This window comes from Neofelis nebulosa, chromosome 5 (assembly GCF_028018385.1).
Source record: "Neofelis nebulosa isolate mNeoNeb1 chromosome 5, mNeoNeb1.pri, whole genome shotgun sequence".
NCBI lineage: Eukaryota > Metazoa > Chordata > Mammalia > Carnivora > Felidae > Neofelis > Neofelis nebulosa.
Window position 1 is genome coordinate 111,002,260 of NC_080786.1, and position 24,943 is coordinate 111,027,202.

Here is a 24,943-nt window from a genome sequence, read left to right on the forward strand (position 1 = left end):
CAAAAATTAAATTAAAATGCTTTATGCACTGCCAGTACACATATATACAAATTACTAAGGTAACAAATTTAAAAAGGAAATCCATTTAAATAAAGGTGCAGGGATTCTTTGTTAACTGAATTGCAAATATCAAACCAGCAATAGAAGTTTTTTGAAGACAACTCACCAATATTTTACATACTGTCCATATATCTACAAGGAAGTTCAATACAATCTCCTACCTACATGAATTAATTACTGACTTTTTAGGGTATTACTAGGTTTTCTTTAATACCTAAAAAGGAGAAAAGCAGCTCCTGACAACCAGGAACTGGCCTAGTCCTGTAAGACAGACCTTAGTGCTGCCAGAAGCTGGCCTGGCACAAGTAAGCTGTGGTGTTCTCTTGCTGAACATGAACAATCTCAAAGAACATCAACCATTAGAAAAGATCACTCTGTGACTGTGATAGATGGAAGATGAAAACAGCACCACTGCATAATCATGTGAGAACTCAGACAAAACAAGAACAATAACCAAACCACAAAAATGACCAACATCCCTAGCTAAAATGAGTGATGGCTGCTGTTCCACTAATTGAAGCTTTAGCCACAATTCCTCCCACCTTCTGCATAAAATTTAGTTACATACCCAATCACAGGACCATCTCCACCTCCTAACGGCATCCAATCTATAGCAAGTCCCACTTCCTTGAACCTTATCCAAAATCCTCTACCATACACCTAAGCCCTATGAAAAATCCTTTCCAATACTTTTACTGAGACACCCCATTGTTCTTCCACGGTATTCACTCTTCCTCACTGCAATGTATTTGTAGTATGCCCCTTTTCATTCCTACCATTGTTTGTGCCTTTTTTCTTAATTAATCTTACAGAAGTTTGCAAATTTGTTATCTCGTCAGAATTGTTGATCCTATCAATTCCCTGACTTCTGGTCTACTTCTGCTCTTTATTAATTTTTCCTTGTAAGTTATTTGGGCTTACTTTGTCCTTCTTGTATAGAAGGCTACCAAATATCCCCTCAAGTTTTACTTTAGCATACTCTAAAAACTTTGTTATATAGAAGTCATAGCTAATTATTTCTAATTCCCATTATAATTTCTTTTTTATGTTAAAGCATATTTTTATCCTCAAAAACCAAAAGATAACACAGACTGACGCCCATAGTGTATGTTATCTTTTTTGTCCAGTGGTTTCTAAATGAAGCCAGAGAATGTGACCTCCAGGGTATCTCTTCTCTAGAACTTACTGAAATTTGTTGGAAAAACCACTATGTGGTTACTTTTTATATAAATATCCGTATGTGCTCAAAACAATCATACCCCTTCTTAATTGCTAGATGCATAAGACCAAGCCTGTATTTGATCTGTTCAAATTTTCTCTATCCCTACTAATTCTGAGCCTGCTTGATTTACCAGTTTCCCAGAGAAGAGTAATAAAAGCTCTCCCATGATTGTGAATTTATTTTTCCTTAGGGAAAATCTATGGCTATGACGTATAAGTGTTCAGAATTATTATATACTCCCAGTGAATTATGCTTTTTATCACTATGAAGTGACTATTACTAGGGAATTTTTTAGTCCATTCTGTTAGTATTCCTAACTAGGTTTGAGTTTGTCTAGTATAATATTAGCCCTTTACTTTCAAACTTTGCATCATAATATTTCAGTATGTCTCTTACAATAAGCATGTAATTAGATCTGGTTTAACTCCAATAAGAGTCTTTTAACATGTACATTTAGTCCATTTGTGTGCACTGTAGTATTTTATACTATATATTTATCAAGCTTTCTCTCTGCTTCTTTTCCTCATCGTCTAGTGAACCAAGTAGGTACTCTGTTTCCTTCTTTACCCTTAGTCGGTTAAGCGTCCAACTTTAGCTCAGGTCATGATCTCAGTTCGTGAGGTTGAGCCCTGGGTTGGGCTCTATGCTGACAGCTCAGAGCCTGGAGCCTGCTTCAGATTCTGTGTCTCCCCCTCTCTCTGTCTCTTCCCTGCTCGCACTCTCTCTCAAAAAAATGAATAAATGTTAAAAAAAATTAATATTTTAATTCCTGGACACCTGGGTGGCTCAGCTGGTTAAGCATCCGACCTTGGCTCAGGTTATGATCCCACGGTTCTTGGGTTCAAGGCCTGTGTCCAGCTCTGCACTGACCACATGGAGCCTGCTTCAGATTTTCTCTCACCCTCTCTCTCTCTGCCTGTCCCTGACTCACACTTTCTCTCTCAAAATAAAGAAATAAACTTTAAAAAAATGAATTCCTATCATCCTTTCCTGTCTTACATATAATTAATGATCAGGACTTTTGTCCCATCTTTTTATATTTCTAAAACTATTGTTGTTGTTGTTGTTTATTATCAGTGCTCATTTAAATTTACATGTTGACAAGTTTATTTGCTCACAATTTCTTGCAGGTTTCACCATTCTTCTGGACTCAATTTCCTTTTTGCTAAAGAACTCTTTTATTCTTTTAACAGGGTCCATGAGTGGTAAATCCTCAGTCTTTTTATTTTTGATGTTTTTTTCTCCCTTTATTCCTTAAGTGTAGCACACTATAGAAAGCTACTTTTCCAGATTTTTTTTCTGAACAGTTGGAAGATGCTATTCTACTGTCTCTGGCTTCCATTATTACTATGAAGAAGTCTACCAAAAGTCTAATTGCTTGCTAGATGATCAGTCTTATTCTTTCAGGCTACTTTAAGATTATCTTTTTGCCTTACATATTTTCCAGTTTTGTGACAATATGTCCAGGAGAGTTTTGTTTTTACTTACCCTGCTCAGGACTACTTTTCCTCCTGAATCCGAATTTATATCTTTTATATAATTCTGAAAATTTCTTTAGCCACTACCTCCTCAAATATTTCCACTCCCCCATTATATCTCCTTCTTTAAAGTCTTAATGGAAATAGGCTGGACTTTCTTATTCTTAAATTCTATCTTATATTCTTCATCTCTGTTTTGGTGCTTTATTCCGTAATTTCTTTAGACTACCTTCTAGTTCAATAATTCTCTCTTCCACTGTGACTAATCTATTTTACCTCTCCTCTTTGTATTTAATTTGAATGATTATACTTTTCATTTCCAAAAGTTATCTTGATTTGTTTTTAAAATCTGTTTATCCTTTTTTCATAGTGCCTTGTTCTTACATTCTTATTTCTTTTACATCTAATAATTTTTAATATTATTTTATAGATGACCACTTCTATTAACTGCAAGTTCTTGGAAGTCTAACTGCACTATTAGTTGTGGCCATTGTTTCTGGCCTACATGGATTGTTTCACATGTCTTACAGTTCGAAACTCTAAGTTCATCAACAGGATTTTGTCTAGAAGCAGCCCATGACCTGGATTGAGAACACTTTAAGAGATTTCTGCCTTTACTTCTTACCATTTTTTATAGTAGTATCTGTGCTTGTGAGTTCCCCATCTTTGAAGACAGTTTAAATTTAAATCCAACCCACCTAGCAACCATGGTTAAAAATCCTCAAGGGAGCCTTTACAAACCCAACAGCTTCAGGGTATGAGAGTTTCCTGTATCAATTCCTTGATTTTTCCTGTACCAACAGAGAGGTATTTTTCTTTTACAATATTCTTTTTTAGGGGTGCCTGGATGGCTCAGTCAGTTAAGCATTCAACTCTTGATTCCAGCTCATGTCATGATCACAGGGTTCATGAGTTCAAACCCCATGTCAGGCTCTGTGCTGATAGTGCAGAGCCTGCTTGGGATTCTCTCTCTCCCTCTCTCTCTCCCTCCCCCTCCCCCCACCACGTGTGCATGCATGCTCTCTCAAAATAAGTAAAACTTAAAAAAAAAATTCTTTTTTAGAACACCCCACTGAGGGTCTAGGACCCAAGGCCTCTACTATGTAGACACCAAATGACTAGTCTTTAGACTATGCAAAATAAAACCTTGACCATTAACACCAAAAGCACACCAAGTCTCACCCTTTGGTACTACTGGTCCCAGTTTTTAATTTCATCTGTCTTTTGGTCTCTGGACATTTCTCTTACTCTCCTGAGCAACTTCAAGTATATATTTCAAAAAACACATTTATCATAGTTAATCTAAAATGTCCTCAGTGTCTCTGGAAGGAAGATTTTCAGTTTATTGAACCTTCCTGATAGCTGGCTGCTAGTGGTTAAGTATTTTAGATTCAATACTGTGCAATGATACCTTTCATTTAAAAATTTCTTAAACAGCTTTTGTTATTAGCATTTTAAAATCTAATTAACATTCACCCTTCCTACATGGAGATGAAATAGATACAAATTAAACCAACTGGCCCACATCAGGTTTCATGAACCAAAAGGTTCAGTGTCACGTAACTTATTAAAAAATGCTAAACAAAACATCTAGAAAAAAGGCCCAGATTTTATTTTTCACATAAGCATGCTACCACTTAAACTCTGTAATCATTTCTATCTTATCTTTTAAGAGTTCTACCTCACAAATCTGTTACTGTCTACAAGAATACAAAATCTAAAAGATTAAAATTAGTCTTGTATTTGCCTATTTTTTTTTTTAATCAAAACTACTTCTAATTTAATCTTTACTCCTTAAAAAATAATGTCTACAGTCTTAGGCCTATATGTTAAGCTCTGAGAATAAGTAAAAACATGTTACATTTATGGAAAATAATTCTATATTCTCAGAGTACTAACAACTTAATATAATGAATAAATTTAATAAATTTAAAACTTAATAAAGGTAGTTTCAATACTGCAATTACTTTCAATCCTGGAAATACTTCTATAAGTGGCACCCATTACTATGTAGGATACTGAGCAGATGGAGATTTTAAATGTGACTACTTTCTATTAATCTTCGGGAAAGAAAAAAAGAATATAGGCAGGCCTAATAATTCAAACCTTCAGATACAGCTGAAAAAGTCATCGCTTAATTCTGAGTCTTTAAAAGGAGAAAAGCTAAAAAAGTCTTCAACAAAAACACAATGGATAAAATAGTAAATTTATTAGAAGATTTACCACTTACCAAATAACGTCAGTTTCAGTATTCTACTACACTGAATTGCAAAAGAAAGGTCAGAACTATCAAAAATTGTTATAAGATCTCCATCTGGAATTAAAAAAAAACAGAAGTGAGTTTCAGATTTGTATCAGTAATAAACTAGGATACACATTAAGTTAAAATCGAAAATGTAGATAACAGAGCATAATTAGAATGTCCCATAAAAACCTTAAACATTAAAGGATCTAGGAAAGATGCATCTGTTCAAAAGAATATCAATTTTGCTTATTACTTTTATAGCAAGGCTATTTATCATATCCTCATTAAGAAGAGCCAAAACATAGCTAAGATTAACATATGACGATCCTTTACAAGTCACCAGGGCATTCATGGTAGCAATATAACAAATTATTGGTTTAGACTGAAATCTTTACATTCCAAAAATATAAATATATTTATCAAATGTTAAAGAAATAAAGATTCTCAGTGTTCAAAATGTAATTCTAAGTACAGTAAAACACCACTGACACAAATGTAGAGGAAGCTATTATAGCAGTAACTAAAAGGGTCACTGACCATTTTGATACTAAGATGAAAACTATCAACTCTCCTTAGAAAAAATACTCATATACACAAGATTCTATAATCTCCGAGATCTCAAAGTTAAAGAATATTATAATCGGTATATCAGCTGCTTGTTTCAAAAGCTTTCAAAGGGCTCAGGGAAAATGTTCTCTGGAGAGAAAAAGAACAGAAAAGCACCCAGAGGCAAGGAGTTGGGTCAGGAGCCTCTGCTGGCTATCTTCACAGACACAGCTGGGTTGGGGAAGGGGAGTAAGGATGGTAGTTCTGTCCTGGGGAGGCTGCTCCAAGGATGCTCTGCTACAGCAAAAACACTGACTAGACAGATTTAGTTTGAACAAAGCTGGCAACAAAAGCCGTAACTGAAGATTTTATCACTATTCTTAGATCTTTTATAAGATCTAAGATCTTATAACCAGACCCACTTCTTATAACAAACGTATCTAATGTTCAGACTTCAGAGATTTTACTCATAAATATATTTTTAATAAAGTATATATATATATAAACAGAAAACCTTCTGTAACTGCCTTTTTTATTTTCTGAATTTCACAACAGAAATATATGATGGCAAGAACTTTACCTAAGCCAGTCCTCCACCCTAATTAATACCTAACAGTCTATACAATTACCACAAGTAACACAAATCTGTACAATTCAAAACACTTAGAAACTGTGAAAAACAAATCCAATGTGGTAACTAGATGTGGAGGACAAAATTTCAACACTGAAGATACCCTTAAGTTAGGGGTCCATAAAGTGAGACCAATGGTCAAAAATCCCTGTTTATAGGACTATGAACCAAGAGTGGCTTTTACATTTTTTTTACAAAGGTTTTTAAAAAAAAGGTAGATGAAATAGAGACTTAATATGACCCACAGTGCTAAAATATTATCTGATCTTTTAGAGAAAAGTTTACCAATCCTTGCCCTAAACAAAAATAAGGGATTTAAGAGAAAGCCAGGTAAATAGTGAGGTCAGTTTAAAATATACAAGTTTGAGGCAAGAGCATAGCATCTCAGATAAAATGAAAGCTGTTAAAAATTTGAGTTCTAAAGTGAAGAAAAAGAACAAACTGACCAAATTAAGGCACACACTTGGAAGTCAAAAAGGTGAAAGTCAACATATTAGAAGTAGATGAGATTGTATTAGGAAAGAGAATGAGAAGCAATTGCTCTCTTTTACCATCCAGGTGACTCTCAAAATTAGTTTTGGGTACCATTAGATCATACTTTGTAAAAAAAAAAAAAAAAAAAAAAAATTACACCTGTAGCTAAATGGCCAGCTAGCTGATTGATCATCAGTGATTTCTATTTTTATATTTTCTTTCCATAGTATAGGTTGTTGGAAAGTGGGCCAACCAGGGACATACTCCAAGCTACTGAGAGTTCAGCAGAGCCATGTGATGGGGTCTGGCCAGCTTGATGTGAACAGAAATGATAAACACTACCTCAAGGCCCAGGGAGTACAATCCCTCATGTAATCCTCTACACTCTGTCTTCATCTATCTGCAGGCTGGATGTTAATGCTCAAGGTGAGCTTGTAAGCCATGTGTTGAACATAACACAGCTTCTGTCAACCTGGGCCTTTGAATGATCTCTTGAGTGTTAAACCACTGAAATTTTAAGATTTCTATTATTAACAGCAGGCATTACTTTAAGCCAGCACACCAAGAGACAGGGAAACGGCTGTTAGTGATAAGAAAACTGGGACAGTAGTGTCAGAGATGTTAAGGGATAAGAGTTATTTTTAAAAGGATGGTATGGGGGTAGCAATGCCAAGTATAAAGATCAAGGTGAAACAGACTGGAAATAAATTCAGCAGAAAGAAACTGGTAACCACCTAAAGTACAATTTCAGTAGAGATGTTTACAAAGAAGAAGGTTTAAAGAAGATGAAATAAAGACAGTCTATGATTTTAATTCCACTGTGTGTCTGATGCAACATCTGTCATATAAAACCCATTGCCATAAAAACAGTTTTGTGGTCAAATGAGTCTAGGGACACTGAATACTATAAACAGACAATGTGTATCAGCAATATTACGATTATTATTCCTGCAGTAAAGAAACACATTTCTGTTTCAACCAGCTTTCTCACACTTAGTTGACCATGAAAACATTTTTCATCCAATACCTACTGATACCTCTTTCACTTTGGGAAATATGAGTGAAAGTTGGTTTTAAAAGCAAAAAGGAAGCCAAAATTGCATGAGCAGAAAAGAAAAAAAATGCTTGTAAAAATATTTGTGAAAGTGGGGCACCTGGGTGGCTAGGTGGGTTAAGCTGTCCTCTCTTGATTTCAGCTCAGGTCACGATCTCATGATTTGTGAGACTGAGCCCTGTGTTGGGCTCTGTGCCGATAGCATGGAGCCTGCTTGGGATATTCTCTCTCTCACCTCTCTCTTTCTCTCTTTGTCCTTCCCCCACTCGCAGAGGTGCACACGCACACACTCTCTCTCTAAATAAATAAACTTTAAAAATATATATTCTGTGAAAGTGATCTATTACTAAAAACCCCATTTTTAATAATAAATCACTTAGCTATTTTTAACTTATAAAAGAATTATAATCAGCTACATATATATCCCATTAAATAAAGTGGGTACTCAATTATGACAGAAGGGAAATTTATAATGAGCTATTCAATAAAAAAATAGGCAAAAGAACACATACAATACTTAGACTTTTAATGGCTAACTTTAGAAACAATCTTACCTTCATCTTTATACTTTATTGTAACTTCATCATTACTCAGAAGTTTTCCTCTGAAAACTCGCTGCATCATTAGCACTAATTCATCATAAGTAATATCTTCATTATGAATGGGAATTCGTCGAATATCCTCCCCAAGTTGAGCTTTGATGATCAGCTTCCCACTTAGGTCCAACTGTCCATTCATGGTGGACTCCAGGATGTTGCGTATATACAACTCTAGGGAAAGACTGATAAAATGGTTTTGGTGATTAAACAGCTCTAAAAACATTTCTTAAAAGTTGAAAAGCAGGGTGCCTGGGTGGCTCAGTCAGTTAAGCATCTGACTCTTGATTTCAGCTCAGGTCATGATCTCACAGTTCGTGAGATCCCGGCCAGTGTAGGGCTTGCGATGGCAGTGCGGAGCCTGCTTGGGATTCTCTCTCCCTCTCTCTCTGCCCCTCCCCTGCTCATGCTCTCTCTCTGTGTCTCTCTCAATATAAATAAACTTTAAAGAAAAAAAAGTTGAAAAGCAAAACTACTATTGGAATCTAAGAAATTCTGGTCTTCAAAAGAGATCTACTGTTCCAATGTTACCCCATTCATCATGTTAAAATGGAGATAACTTCAGTATGTGCATAAGAAAACAAGTTTCATTATTTTTGGCAATTATTATTTTGCCCATATACCTAACCACCTATCTGCCATTACCATTTAGATTTTTAATTTAACATGTCCGAAAACAAACTCCTGATCCTCTCCCCAAAATCTGCTTTTCCGGTAGTCTTCTCCAACTCAGTTAGTGACAATTTCTTTCTTCTAGGTGTTCAAGATTTAAAAGAAAAAAAAAAAAAAATAAGTCCAAATAGCCAATAATCTAGTTGCTACTACCTTTAAAATATCTCTATATTCCAATCACTTCAGTAACTTTACCTCTACCAGCTTGATCTAAAGCTCTTGCCTGCATTACTGCACAAGACTCCTCTTGCCTGCATTACTGCATAAGACTCCTAACCAGTCTGCCTTTTTACCTTTGTCCACTTTTAATCTATTCTCAAATTTAGAATTATCCTGTTGAATAAAATCTAATGTCACTCTGCTTAAAATCTTCCAATGGATTCGCATCTCAGTTTCAATAAAAGCCAGAACTACAAGGTCATGATCTGGCCTCTGGCCCCTAGCCAAGTATTTAACCTCATTTCCTACTTCTCTCCCTGGTTACACTGCTGCACCCACACTTTAAGTTCTCCTTCTCAATTCAAGGCTTTGCACTTGCTGTTCCCTTTGTCATGAGCCCTTTTCAAAACTCACATGATTCAGATCTCAGATCAAATCTTCATTTCTCAGAGGTTTGCCCTGACCATCTAAGCTAAAATGGATCTTCTTTCACTTTCTTACCCTGCTTCAATTTTCTTCAAAGCACTTATCACTCCCAGACATTAAGAATTAATTTTGTATTGTCTTTTCCACTAGAAAGTAAAGAAGTAAATGGTTTTGTTCATTGTATTCCTGAGCCCAGAACAATACTGGTCTAGCACATGGTAGTCATTCAATTTTGTTAAATGAAGAATATTGGCTTTCACTCTATATTAGCCTGTAACTAAATGCTAACTCTAAAGAGAAAATCATGTGTGAACACTAGAGTCTGAAATGTTTCTCCCTAAAATAAGAAAGACCTCACTAGTATTTTCTCTAATTTTCCTATCTATTTTGGGAACTTGAGAAAAGACAAATGAATGACATCCTCTGGAGCTTTCTAGTAAGAATGTCCACTATTGTCTCTTAATATTCTATACCTCACCCCTCCCCAAACCTGAGTGGCTGTGTATGTTTAAATTGCATTTTTTAAATTTTTTAAAAAGTTTTTTTTTTTTTTTTAAACATTTTTATTGCAACTCCATTTTTTTTTTTTTATTAAATTTTTTTTTTCAACGTTTTTTTTTTTTTTTTTTTTTATTTTTGGGACAGAGAGAGACAGAGCATGAACGGGGGAGGGGCAGAGAGAGAGGGAGACACAGAATTGGAAACAGGCTCCAGGCTCCGAGCCATCAGCCCAGAGCCTGACGTGGGGCTCGAACTCAAGGACCGCGAGATCGTGACCTGGCTGAAGTCGGACGCTTAACCGACTGCGCCACCCAGGCGCCCCTTTAAAAAGTTTTTTTAATGTTTTTATTTATTTTTGAGACAGAGTGCGCACATGCGAGCAAGGGAGGGGCAAAGAGAGGGAGACACAGAATCCGAAGCAGGCTCCAGGATCCGGCCCACAAACTGCAGTTTGTTTCTAGAGTTCTAGAAAATACAGTTACAATTAAATAATGTGTTAATAGCTCTTCTTCTCAAGGTCTATCTCTTGTTTTCAAGACCAAAATGTTCTTAAATACATCCACAACTACTGAGCATTTCCCTAGCTTCAACTCCCCACCTCCTCCTGCCCCCCCCCCAACCAAATGATCTTATTTAAAGTGCCCTACAATCTCCTACTAGCCACACTGTAGTTTCAACCTCATGTTTTACTACTGGCAGCTGTTTTTTCCTCTTAATTTGTTAACATCATACCGACTTTTCATGCTTCTCTACAATCATTCTACAGTTTTCATACCTCTCTACAATTATTTTTCTTGGTGTGAAAGCACCCCACCTACCCTCCAACACATCACCCCTTCAAATACCTGGAGAAAGTTTTCAGGAATCCTAAGTCATTTCATGAATATTACATATAAATGCCCTAATATTCTTTCATATAAATGTCCTATGTCCTTACAACTATTCCTTAAATGAGTGTCTCTAGAACTCCTTGCCATATTCTGAACATTTTAATAATTTCTTTCTTTTTAAATTTAGAAATACTCTTTTTCCATGATGCAGTGACCCACAAATCACAGATGGCTTGGAAATAAACTTCCCAGTTAATGCAACAGATTTTTTAATTATGCCACTTAATGAGGACCCAAAGTCAGCCCTTGAAGGCCTGTATCCTCAGATTATCCCTTTTTCAGCAGGATGTAAATTCAAACTCCCTTTAACCTAACATTAAATACCCTCCACAATTTGCCCTTCCCCTTGTTTCTTTACACTCTTCCTTTTTTTCTTTTTTGTACTTGTACTGTATTTTACAGCTATATTAATATTTTTAAATGGGGCATTAAATACTGAATCTAACACTTTAAGTCAGTTCAGAACAGAGTGGATTGTGTTCCTAAATCTGGATGCTAACCTTGTCTTAATTTAAAATCAGAATAGTTTTCTTTACCTGACAATTCTCACAATGAACTTCTCATGAACACTATGATTAACTGAAATCTCCGTACAACCTCTTCACCTGTTAGCCAAAGCACTTTCTATAGTCAGGAAACATTTACTTAATACCTACTATGTGCCAAGCTCTGAAGTATAATTACTTCAACAAAATGGTAAAGATTCCACCTTGCTCACCTTACAGTCTGAAAGTAATAAAGAACTTCAGTAAATCAAGGTATGTTACTTCCTCCTACCTAGAGGATGCGTAAACCAGCAAGAACATAGTTAAGGACCAGGGTTTAGCTTCAGCAACACGTTATTATCTACTCTTACCAGCACCTAGAATAGTGCCGGACATATAGTAGGTATTTAAAGACTTGTTTTTGTTCTCTGAACAAAAGATGAATAGGAAATAATAAATTTCTGATAAGGGATCGGGAGAAGAAAGTTGAACTGTTAGGGTCGGTTCCTAAGTCGGACCTTCACACTGTACCTCCTTTGAAGTGATTTCCCGCAACAGACATACTCCTAATTAAGAGAAATTTCCAACATCGAATTAACTAATAGTATGTTTTTTTTATTGGGGGGGGGGAGGATTATGCAGTATTCATTTCCAATGGATCTGAAAACTTTAGTCTCTTTTCCTTTTATCTGCCATGTTTGCCTGCAAATTCACTTATTCCTTGGTGTTTCCCATGCACTGTAAACTCCCTGTGGCCAGGAACCAAAGCTTCTTTCCTAAGGCCGTCCCCAGTTTGTGCAGCCATCTCCTCAAGCCACGTACACAATTATCACAAAACTAAGGACACTACAAAATTCTCCCTTTCAGGGGAAATCCCATCCCCAACATTTTCTTATGGAACAGAATTCAGGTCCTCTTTTTCTCTAACTCCAGTCACTAGGCAGAGCCTAGTAATGAATGAACTACCAACTGCCAGGACTGCTAGTGAGATCCTTACAGTATTTTCTTCTCCCATCTTGTCCATACCCCACTCCCTCTGAGGTCCAGAAAGGACACAGACACTAATTTACCAAATCCTCCAACAGGAACACTGTTTTCAGCACTGAAGAATAAAGTGACATGCCCAAAGACACACAAAAAGCCTGCCTCGAACCAGAATCCAGGTTCAGTGGCCAAACCTCCAGCTCCTCTAATCCTCTGAGTTGAGTCCGCTCAAGTTCAGAGGGGCCTGCTTAGGCACCTCCACAGGGTAGCAATTTTCCTTAAGAAATTCTAAGCAAAAGCAACCCTTGATTACTACAAAGAATCCAAGGAGCCACAAATCCTGCCTGACCAGTAACATGGTAAAGATTCCCACTACCAGCCCCGTGACCTTAGGCAAGTACCTCTCCAAACCTCACAAAATAGGAATAATAATATCTAAATTTAAAGGATCTCTAAATTTAAAGGATCCTTGTGATGATTAAATATTATGCATCTAAAATACTTACTACAGGGCATAGTAAAGTAAACTTAAAAGTTCGCTATCATCATCACTATAAAACCGGGTTGGGCCTCCAGACGGCGCTCGATTAAACCCTGACACAGCTAAGGAACAAGGTTCCTCTTAAGTGACCCCAATAAACTTACTCCCATAGGCTCTATTCTTCACCCATCCAAGCCCCTCTGGGGGTTAGGTGCTCGACCACCCCAGGCCTCACAAGCCCCCTCCTCTCCTCTCCCTCGGGCAGTCCGACCCGTTGGAGCCAGGAGGAATCGAAGCAAGAGCACTTGCCGGCCCAAACAACCCCCAGAGACCCCCGAGGCCTGCCCCCCTGCCACGGTGGCCTGCGGGACTCCCATCCCCCCACTCCGGGCCCTCCCCTCCCCAGCGCGAGGGCCCTCCTGGGCCCCAGCCCCTTCCCACAGCCCCCCTCCGGCCCCACCCGCCGGGTACCCGCTGGTTCGAGCGAGGCCCTCCCAGCGCTTCCTCGTCTCCCCGCCCGCCTTGTCGATTGAGCGGCCGCGCCCCCGTCCCCAGCGGCCATACCGGCTTGCCGAGGCCGCCGCGGCTGCCTCTCCGCGGGTCTCCGATGACCGGACCCGTGCGAGGCCGCCGGCGCGTTCGGGGGCGTCGTGAGGAGGCTGCGGTCACGGCCCACTCTGGTGCCCTCCGCCGGCGCCGCCGCACCTCGCTCGCAGGCTCGCGCCGGCCGCGGCCAATCGCACAGACCCACCAAGCCTAGCGAGATCTCAGGCCCAGTACGTGGCAGGTGGGGGAAGAAGAGGGGCGGGAACAAGGGGGAGAAAAAAAAAAAAAAAAAAAAAAAATCTGTCCTTTCGCTCCGCCTCACAGCAAGCAGGCAACCCAGAACGCATGCGCGGAGGCCGAGGCGCGGGGCGGGCAGTGCCCGAACCTGCGTGGGCCGAAGTCTCTGCTTTCTCACTGGATGACCGAGTGTGGCAGCGTATGCTGACGGGTGCACGCATACGCGAGGCGTGACCAGGCACTTCTGGTTTTCCTGGAAGCTTGAAACCCGTCCGTCGCCTGTTTGTGAGGCGTGGTTTGCTGTTTTGGACTCTGATAGACTGTTGAAAGTGGGCATTTGTTCAAGTTTGGGTGGCTTTTGTTTTGTTTTGTTTTTAGTGACCATTGTACTTCTAGTCATGTCTCGAAAAAACGAATCCTTTTGCCGCCTTCCACAAACTCATTCATTCTTATTGGGCACCTACGCACTGTGTTGGGAATGGGGATGAATCAGTTGGTGAGCAAGGGGTTTCTAATAGCGTTTACGAGACGGGACAAACCTGTGAGTGTGTAAAAGGTAAAGTCTGGAAAATTAAGGTTACTAAGGATTCCGGATGCCTTTTGGGAAGATAAGGCAGCGTGCACTATTTACTCTTTCCCTTCTCTCTTTATCTAAAGCATTTGTTTTAAATACGCGTATTTTTGGGGCGCCTGGGTGGCTCGGTCGGTTGAGCGTCCGACTTCAGCTCAGGTCACGATCTCACGGTTCGTGAGTTCGAGCCCCGCGTCAGGCTCTGGGCTGATGGCTCAGAGCCTGGAGCCTGCTTCCGATTCTGTGTCTCCCTCTCTCTCTGCCCCTCCCCCATTCATGCTCTGTCTTTGTCTCAAAAATAAATAAACATTAAAAAAAATAAATAAATACGCGTATTTTTGTAAGAAGTGCCCTGGCTCAGACTGAAGTCTACATTTTTAGGGGGGAGGTAGTGAAATCTAAGGGTGGGAGGTGCTATTTTAAAAGTTGCAAGTAGTTTTTGCTGCCTGTGACAGAAACCAAGCAGAAAGCAAATCGAACTCACGTGGTCCCCAGTTGTTCGTCAGATGTTCTCCATGGACCTGGGGTAAAGTGAATTCAGGGTGAGAAATAAGTTCTTTTAGTACTGTAGTGTGATCTTTTTGCAGTTAGAAGTCTGAAAAATTCCATTTGAAAATGAAATATATGACGTCAGAATGCTTTTTGCCTCTCAATTGTATTTTCCAACACTGTGTGTATTGCTCTTTGAGCAATTGCTTGCAGAGATAGAGGAGGAGAGGAATGTAGAAGGAATGAAAAAAGTTCCTGACTTTCTCCAAAGACTGTTCTTCGTTACTTGTTATTTAGGACAATAGTACTCCATATTTGGGGAAATGCACAGCTGTCCAATAGTATTCTAATGTCTTTGAGATGGTTTGAGATTGGATAAAAGTACACAAATATGGGCGGAGGTAAAATATTCCCTGAAGGAAGTGAATTATACCACAGTTTTCCTAAAAGGAGGTAGATCCTGTGGCAGGATATAAGGAACTGAGCCTCGGCCTGGAATAAAGGGAAACAATTTCCTCTCTTTAGACTCCCATGAAAGGGACACTCACTGGAGTCCTGCCATTGAAAAGTACATTGGTCCTTGTTACCCTGGGACCAGCTGGAAGCTAGAAGAGAGACACCCATAGGGTGGTCTGTTGGAGGGGCTGGAACATTTGCACTCTGAAAGCAGCTTGAGCTTCTCTATGTTGTAATTACTTCATGTTTCATCCCCAAACAATTAGTGGAAGTCTTGTTTAATGTTAAAACCTGTTCCCAGCTACCACTATGGAAGTTAAGAGACGAGGTAGCGATGATTCCTCAGGTCAAAGCGGAAGTAGGACCTGCCCAAGGCAAGAAGTGAGAAATAAGAGAGCAAAGCATCATTTGGAAGCCAGATCAGAGATTCAAGTGACATGAGGCAAGAAGGATGTCTATGCAACATTAAAACATTTGCCCAAGATTCTCCAGAAATATACATTTTTAAATTTCTAATGAAGAACTTTATGAAAGATTTTGCCTCCTGCTTATCTCAGATGCAGGCTTACAATGTGATTAAGCATGAAATCAAGGAGATTTGGGTTTATTTGTATTTTATAGAGCCGATATAGAGAAGCATACAAAATTATCATCTGTGTGTGTCAAATTGCATAATAACCCAAACCATATCCTGTTCATTTTCTTGTTTCAGCTTAATAATAAATAGTCCACAAAAACTTCAGTGAACTTTCTTCCTGATCCTATATAACAATTACATTTTAAAAATTAAGAGCATAATGAACAGCTGGAACTCGTTACTTTACCCAAGGATTAGAAGATTACCAATAATGCCTCCCTATGTGCTTCTACCAGAGGGGGTCCCATGCCTCTTTCCTGAATTTTGCATTTAACATTCCCTTGTGTGGTTTTTGTTTTTGTTTTTAAATGTTCTATGTAATTTAATCACATATATATCTATATACATACATACATATATGTGTGGGTATAGATATATATGCCTATGTGATATATTGCTCAATTTTACTTCTTCGTTGGCATTATATAGAGTATCATCTCTTAGTTTTCTGGAACAATTTTTGCACTCAATATTATGCTACCAAGATATATCCATATTGCTTCATGTAGCTGAAATTCATTTATTTTCATTGCCGAATAATATTCCTTTGGGGGAGTATACCACAAATTTTTCAAATTTGTCCTATCAAAGTGTAGATTGTTTCCAGTTTCTGCTGTGTGCCTTTATAAACATACTTTTGTATGTCTCTTGTTCAAGAGTATCTCTTGTTACATGCTAATACATGGGTTACTGAATAGTAGATTATGCAAATATTTAGTTGTATAAGAAAATGCCAACTCTCGGCATCACCACTAAGACTTTGGGGCGGGGGAGGGGGGGTAGGGAGTGTAAGTGGTATCATTTTGCAGTCTTATTGAAGACTATAAAGATTACATTATAACCCTGACTTTTTGTGCAAACATTTGACATGTAATTGTTCTGTATCCTTACTTACAATTCTGTCTTTGAGTATCTGGTTCACCCCCACCCAACTTGAATTCAAGGCTGTGATTATATTCTTTCTATCCTTCCCAGCATCTGGCACTGGTTGTGTGAGTGAATAATAGGCACTCAATGAGTAACTGTTGAGTCAATGAAAAGTTATTACTGTTTCTGTAATGTGTCCACAGTTGCTGATGATACAAGTCTGTGTACTTAGGCTCCCAAAACATGTGGATGATAACTGGCCAGGGAGTGATAACCTGAATTGAACTAGCTACCACCTTTACCAAGAACATGGTTTCTGCCACTGTATGTGTAGATGCTGATTTTAGATACTGCTGCCTTTCATTAATGAACCCAAAAAGGCTGTTAGCATATATAATTATCACTTTTTAAACGCTTATGATCACATCTATTGGGATAAACATCAATCAAACTATTAAGAAGATTGTCCTAGGAATTCTGTAAGTAATTACAGAATTTTTTTGTGTGGAGTTTAGAAATGTGCTGACTCAGAGAAGATTGAACTTCATGCTCACCTGGTCACCTATATGCAGGTGAATCTGATTTTAAAAGAACATGAAGAATAGTCTTGAATTAGAAATGTTAAAGTTGGAAACATGTGAATAAAGGTGAAGCAGTGTAGGGAAATACTTTTGACTTACCTGTAGCAAGGGAGAATTGCGGCACTAGTTCAAAGGTTACTTTCCTTTTTCACCGACATCTGAAGAAGGGTTAGATTTGAGATGTGGTTTTGAGAGAGGCAGTCAACTCACTTACCTCTCACCTCCTCTTTCTCCCTGAAAGGCTGTGTGGCTAGAATACTTCAAATAGAAGAGGAAGATCCTAAGAATTAAAAAGGTATATTCTCAGACAGTATGGGAAATGGGACAAAGACTATGAGACTTGTAGCAAGTTGAATAAAACCTGTTTCATCATGTTCTCCTTTAGTAGTCAGTATAAATCATTTTGAAAATTTCAATCATCTCTTCTACCCTCAGGGGAATAAAAGAAGGGATCTAAGTTCCTCCTTGGGTGAGAATTTCAAGGAGAAGTTATGTCCCTCCCTGAGAATCAGCCCTGTTGTGGCAGCAGTTGCTAAATACAGAGAATTCCAAACAGAAAGGGAAACGCATGAGGACCAAACAGGATTCAGGTGGTCAGGTCAGCCTCCCTTCCATTGGCCAAACATAAAGGTCTATTTGTGTAAACAAATGAAGCTGCCACTCCATGCAGAGATAATGAAGGAGAAAAGAATATTTTTACTCTGTAACTTTGAGGGAGTCATTCATAGCACTAGTTAAGCGACATCCTTCAGTCTGCCCTACTAGCTGCACATCCACTGAGACCCTAAAATGTTTTGTCCTTACCATGGGGCTCTATATCCAGCCCCTATGTAGAGAAATTGCTCCTTGTAGGCCATTCTTCCTAGATTTTATATACGTAGAGGCTGGCACCTCTGAGGTATTCAGTATATACTTATTGAATGAAACACTAAGTTCCTCACCATTTTAGTGGGCAAGTCTCCAGAAACGGGGAGCAACCATCACTGGTGAGTTCCTAGGTCCCTAGAAGTATAGGAGTTTATCTCTGAGTAACTTGAAATTGTTCACTTTTCTTCCTTTATGTCTCGTGGAGACAGTGCTGAGGTACATCTATGCAGTCCGTCAGCTTTGGTTGAAAGACTGATGTCATAAGATGTACAAGAAGATCTCACAACTTTTCATTTGATGAAGAGTATCTTATTTTCATCTCTTTTAAGAAACCCAGATGTCAGATTCTAGAAATCATGCAGGTCAAATCACAGTCTGGGTACTGAAAGGCTCTCACATCTCTAATCTAACATTTATGCCAACAATCTTGCTTTTAGTCCCTCCATATAAATGCAAAATTAGGGCATTTCAAAAAAGCCTTTTCAAGGAAGAAAAACTCATAATAAAAAGTGAAAAGTAAAACAATGCCAGTGTTCACCTATTAGTTTGATTTTCTTAAAGTTTCATAACACTTCATAGAAAAGGGTATGGCAATATATTCATACTTTATTATATATTTGTATCATTATAAAATGATGTAAACTATTTAAAGGGTGGTGTGGTAGTATTTATCAATATCTAAAATAGCCAATCCTATCTGACCCAGCAATTCTATTTCTTGGGTACCAGAGAAACCCCTGCACATGAGAACACAGATACCACTGATGTGTTATTTTCAAGTAAAAGACTATACAGCAATTAAAAGAAATACACACATACAGTTAGATCTCAAGAACATTTTATTAAATGAGAAAAAGCAAGTTTCAGGAAGTTATGTTACTTTTCAGGAAAGAGTTAACATACAAACCAAAACGGCTATCCTTAGAAAGAACTGCTTGCATGATTTGACCTATGGCTAGTGTCTGGGAACTTGGATTTCAGGAGCATTCCTGCTATTCTTTGATAAGAATTGTGCATTGAACCTGAACTGTACAACCAATGTGGTTTATGCTGAACACCTGCTTGCTTTCTGGGAGTCTGGAATTTCGGGATATGCCAGGCAGAGAGCACCTTGTGACCAGCCCTGAATAAAAACCCTGGGCACTGACTCTCTAATGAGCCCTGGTAGACAACATTTCACACGTGTTGTTCCAATTCATTGTGGAGGCACTAAGTGCACCCCATGTGACTGCACGGAAGGGATCTTTTTGGAAGCTTGTGCCTGGTGTCCTCCAGAATTCAGCCCATGTGACTTTATTCTTTGCCAATTTTGCTATATAGTGTTCTGTTATAATAAATCATAGCCATGAATACAATTCTATGCTGAATCATATGAGTGTTCCTAGTAAATCATTGAACCTGGGCGTGGCCTTGGGGATTACTGAATTATTTCCCTATACCATTTATATAAAATAAGGAAAAAGAAGCAAAAGACTTTGAATTTCTGTGGGTATATAATTTTATGTATACACATTTCTCAAAATCTGGAAGGTACACAGCAAACATTACAGTGATTAACATAAGGTAATAACTCCTTCTTACAGGAGACAGGGAAGGAAGAAAAGAGGGGCCTGGATTTGGTAGAAATTAGACAAAAAGCACTTTGGCTCTATCTGGCATGCTCTATTTTAGTTTTTCTTGTAGAAAATATACTCATGTGCTGCCTAGGTAGGAAAATATTTTAAGTCAATTTAAAAATAGTTTCAGCCCACATCTAGAGTCACAACATTTTGGAGCTGGTGGGGAATTTAGAGTTCACCTGGTCCTGCCCATACCTTTAAAACGGTAGAACCTCAGGCCTTTGCCCAGAGAGGCAAGTGTTGTGTTTTGCCATGTCAATTGCAGTTGGCACCACAACTCCCAGTCTGGAATGCTTCCTAATCTGCAACTGCATGGTAAGTACTGTGGCCAGAAGAAACTGTCTTCTTTTTGTGTTATTGCAAAGGTCCGCAAGGTCTCAGTTGTTACAACATAGTTTCGTAGCAGCTTATAACAAAGTTCAGCAAATTATCAATGTCATACTTCCACGTGTAACAAAGCTATACTGGAAGAAGATAAGAATTGGACTCTAGTTCTCTGGGAAATGGAGTTTGTTCATGATAACAGCATTAAATCATAGCACTCTGCTTTGCTTTTAACTTTTTTCTTGTTAAAATAAGGGGCTAACATATTAAGCAGTGGGATTTTTCAGAAATATGATCAATAGCTTGCAAAAAAGATAACCTATTTCTACTTTTGAAATAAATCACAAATAACGACTTTAAAAATGAAATCCCAAGTTCATATATTGCTTTTGGGAGTATAAAATGGTACAACCACCTTGGAAAACTGTTTGCCAGTTTCTTGTAAAGTTAAATATACACTTACTCTATGACTCAGCAATTCCACTACTAGGTATTTCAAGAGAAAACACAGAGACTTTATATAAGAGTTTTATATCGGTTTTATTCCCAGTTTTAAAAACTTGTAAATGACCAAATGCCTATCAACTGGTGAGAGCATAAACAAAATGTGATTTATCAAAAAAAAAAAATGAGTATTACTGCAATAAAAAGAGGCAAAGCACTGATACACATAACATGAATGAATCTCAAAAATACTATGGTGACTGAAAGAAGCCAGTCTCAAAAGAGAACATGATTCCATTTATGGCATACTAGAACATGCAAAACTAATGCATGATAACGGAAAGCAGGTCAGTAGTTTCCTGGGGCTGAGGATGGCAGAGGATTTAACTGGGGAAGAGCAGGAGAAAATATTATAGGGTGATGAAAAAGTTGTTAATTTTGCTTAGAGTAGTGGTTTTACTACCCTAAGGGCATACATTTGCTAAAGGGCATACATTTGCTAAAATATCTGATTTACACTTTAAATGGGTGCATTTTATTGCATGTAAATTATCAATGAAGTTAATTTTTTTTTAATGTTTATTTATTTTGAGAGAGTGAGCAAGTGGGGGAGGAGCAGAGACAGAGGGAAAGAGAAAATGAGTCCCAAGCACGTTCCACACTGTCAGCATAGAGCCCAAAGTGGTGCTGGAACCTTGTGAACCATGAGATCATGGCCTGAGCTGAAATCAAGAGACGGATGCTTAATCCACTGAGCCACCCAGGCGCTACTCGATGATGTTAATTTAAAAGGTTAAAAAAGAACAAAACAAACAAACAAAGCAAGCCCCCTACCAAAGCAAACAAATAAAATAGGAAACTAATTCCAATTGCCAAAATTAAGGAAAACTGCTTTAATATTAAAACGAAACAAAAAAAACACAAAACAACAACAACAACAAAAACAAAAGTCTTCAGTGACCTACTTGTGATACTGAAGTTTCCTGTGGGCACAGTGTGTCTTTGTATATACATAGTAATGTATAAGTGTGGAATAACATTGAACATTACACATGACTGTTTAGTGTATGTACTTAGCAAACTGGCATGGATGTGAATATTTTGTTCATTCCAAGTAGTATGCCCTCTCATTTGGTAATATACCCAGGTGGACACTTTGAAGAAAACTTAATGTGAATTTCAAGTAGTAGTCAAATAGCAGTGTTTTTGCCAAGGTATGTTTATTGGTTTAATTGTTCAGAGATATGTGACTTGTGTGTTCATGTTTCCCTATTTAGGTTGTGTGCCAGGAAACTTATGGTCTAATTCGAGGCCCACACCTAGCAAAAATACAAGACCATATGAAATGTTTCTTGGGTATTACTCTCTTTCTGCCCCTATGATTATTTTCCCTTCCTCCTGATTTCCTTAATCTGTTTTTCAGCAGCTTATATATATTTTTTTTCAAATACACACTTAATAGGTTACATATATGTAAATGAAGTCATAGATGATGCACCTGTAACACTACTTTGAGTTCTGTATGTGTGTTTTACTACATAATTGCTAAGAAAACTTCTGCTTTTCTAAGATTTGGGGTTTTATTTTTAAGAAAAGGTGAATGGACACAGACAAGAAAACGTATTTGAGAGGAAAAAATAATGCCATAGACCCCCACCTACTTGCTATACAATATAATGAAAAACTAAAGACATCATGGGGGTGCTTGGGTGGCTCAGTCAGTTAAGCGTCTGACTCGTGATCTCAGCTCAGGTCATGATCTCACAGTTCATGAGTTCAAGCCTTGCATCGGGCTCTGTGCTGACAGCACGGATCCTGCTTGGGATTGTCTCTCCTCTCTCTCTTCCCCTCCCTGCTTGCTCTCTCTCTCCCTCAAAAGTAAATAAATATTAAAAAAAAAAAAAGATGCCATGGGCTTGGTTGGCACACTTATGTCTCTGTTCTATGTTTTAAAAGTTTCTACATTGTCCCTAACATACTCCTTAAAACAAAATGACAAATATTCTGCCTCTATGAGGACATATAAACTCAAAAACATGCTAAATTCTCCATAAATCTTTTGCATATTTTGAATCAAATGCAGACTGAGCATTTCATTATATAAAAAAGAGCGGAAAACAAAAAACTAAGGGAAAATATTTTCACCAAATTTAATCATTAAAAGGCTAACAACTATAATAAAAGGAATTCATACAAATTTATGAGGAAAAAAAACAAGAGCTCAATTGATAAATGGACAACACAAACAACTAAAAAATGAAGTACCAAAGTAAACAAGTATATAAAAAATGTTTATGGCACTTCAAATGTTGGTGACATTATAAATTAATGCAATGTTTTCAAGGCAATATAATAATACATACAAGGAATCTAAAAAAATTTCCATAACTTTTGACACATTTATCCTAATGCTTAAAGTTTATATTAAGGAAATAATTAAAAAGAAAGGACTTCACATATATCAGTTTATTAATTATGTGTTACAACAATATTAAAAATTGAAATAAAATGGATATCCAATAGAACTTAATAACTTGTGCTATATTATTCAATCAATTATTGTAAGGACTACATTGCTGGGTAATTTAAATGAAAATCAGGATAAAATTTCATTTACTGTAATTACAGTTATTTAAATTCTGATGTATTCAAAGTGCATAAGAGAACATGGAAAAACAGACATCTTTGATAGGTTAGAGAATTATGAATTTTGCTTTTTTGAAAGATATACTTTGTAAATATCTTCTAAAACTTTCAAAACATATACGAAATAGGAAGTCATTTCCTCTCTTAGTAACTGCCTGCCCCCCATGCTTGAATGGAACATAATTTTGGTGTCTCTGGCTTGGACCTCATCTGAGGAGCCAGGTACTAGAGGTCCCAGGGTGACATTAAGGGGGTTCCACTGAGCCAGAGAGCTCCAGTGGATGACAGGTTGGTATGATACAATCAGCATTTTGGCCCAGGTTCCCAAACATTTGCACAGAATGCCAAGTTCTTTTGAATGAGGCAATGAGCTTGAAAATAATCTCCTTTTGTTGGTAACAGGAAAAAAAAGACCTAAGATACATTTCAAAACGGGAAGGGTAAGAGAAAGAGCAATCCAAAACCCCAACAATTAAACAATGAGCTCCATCCAAACTATCAGTTTAGACCCAGCAAACGAAATCCCAAGGTCTGGATAGTTTGCTCCCTAAAGAAACTACAAGTGCTACCATAAGCAAAAAGGCTACAGGACACTGTTAAGATGCAAAATAAGTCAGAAACATGGAAAACTGGCTCCATGTAATATCATGAAAAACAGTACTCTGAGTCTCCCTTTCCTGAAAGTTCCTTTTTCTTTTTAATTTTATTTGTTTATTTTGAAAGAGAGAGAGAGAGAGAGAGAGAGCAGGTCTGCACGAGCAGGGGAGGGGCAGAGAGAGAGGGAGAGAGAGAAAACCAAGCAGGTTCCACACACTGTCAGCACAGAGCCCAACATGGGGCTCAGTCTCACCAACCATGAGATCATGACCTGAGCCAAAATCGAGAGTGGGGCACTTACCTGACTGAGCCACCCAGGTGCCCTGTGAAATTTTCTTTTCAAGGTAGGTCACCATTTGGCTCCTACAGTCCCTGTACTTGCTCTTCAACTTCCAAAGCACCAACTAATTAATTCTTGCTTTCTTTACCAACTGCATTCAAACTCTGTTCAGACAAGGCTTTAACAGGTTCATTCAGAGTAAGGGAAATGATTGATGAGCCCATCCTCAGTGTAACTGTTCACTCTCCACTCCAGGATATCCTGTCAACCAGGTCATCCCTCATCCCTCTACCTCACAGTGGGTATGGGACTCAGTCTGGCCCAGTACTCCCCGAGTACAAGTGTCTGTGGGCACGTGGCCAAGGAAGGTAAGTCGGTTCTTGCCTCCTTTTCTCTTCCTGCCCCTGCTTTACTCTGGATCATAGGAACCGAGCCCCACAGGTCTCTGGCTCAGCTGGTCTTCACTGACAGGAAGTTGCAGGGCAGGAAAAAGGGGATGCTAAAGGCCAATTTTCAGCCATGTAATCCAATTGGAGGATGGAGTCAAGCACAGAAGGACAAAGATGCAGGAAACAGGGAGAGAAAAAGAATCCTAACACATTCTTTGAACTCCTTGCTTTTGAACTCTAGACCTAAAGTTGTATCATCATGTATTTTGTTCTCTAAACCAGGACACTTGAGGGGAAAAGGGGCTGCTAGTAATACATAAGTCAGGACAACAGGTACAAATTAGGACTGACTCAGGCAAAGTAGAGCTTATAGTCACCCCACCTAAAAACAACTCAGTCCTTGGACTTTATAATTAATTGAGTCATAAAATTCTCTTTGACCCTTAACCTACTTTTAGTTGATCTCTACCACTAAACTTCCTGACCACT

General features: G+C 38.3%; 1 protein-coding gene across 4 annotated transcripts in view; it reads right to left on the reverse strand.

The window, feature by feature from the left end:
* The window catches only part of TFG (trafficking from ER to golgi regulator), a 32,405-nt gene extending 18,798 nt beyond the window's left edge, over window positions 1–13,607 (reverse strand). For all 4 annotated transcript variants that reach the window (XM_058731607.1, XM_058731606.1, XM_058731605.1 and 1 more), the window contains exons 1-3: window positions 13,469–13,607; window positions 8,265–8,491; window positions 4,991–5,074 (exon numbers count right to left, since the gene is read on the reverse strand). In XM_058731607.1, the coding sequence (XP_058587590.1) occupies window positions 4,991–5,074; window positions 8,265–8,448 (268 nt within the window). In that variant the 5' untranslated portion in view covers window positions 8,449–8,491; window positions 13,469–13,607. The remainder of the gene's footprint in view (window positions 1–4,990; window positions 5,075–8,264; window positions 8,492–13,468) is intronic.
* Between the last annotated feature and the right edge of the window lie 11,336 nt (window positions 13,608–24,943).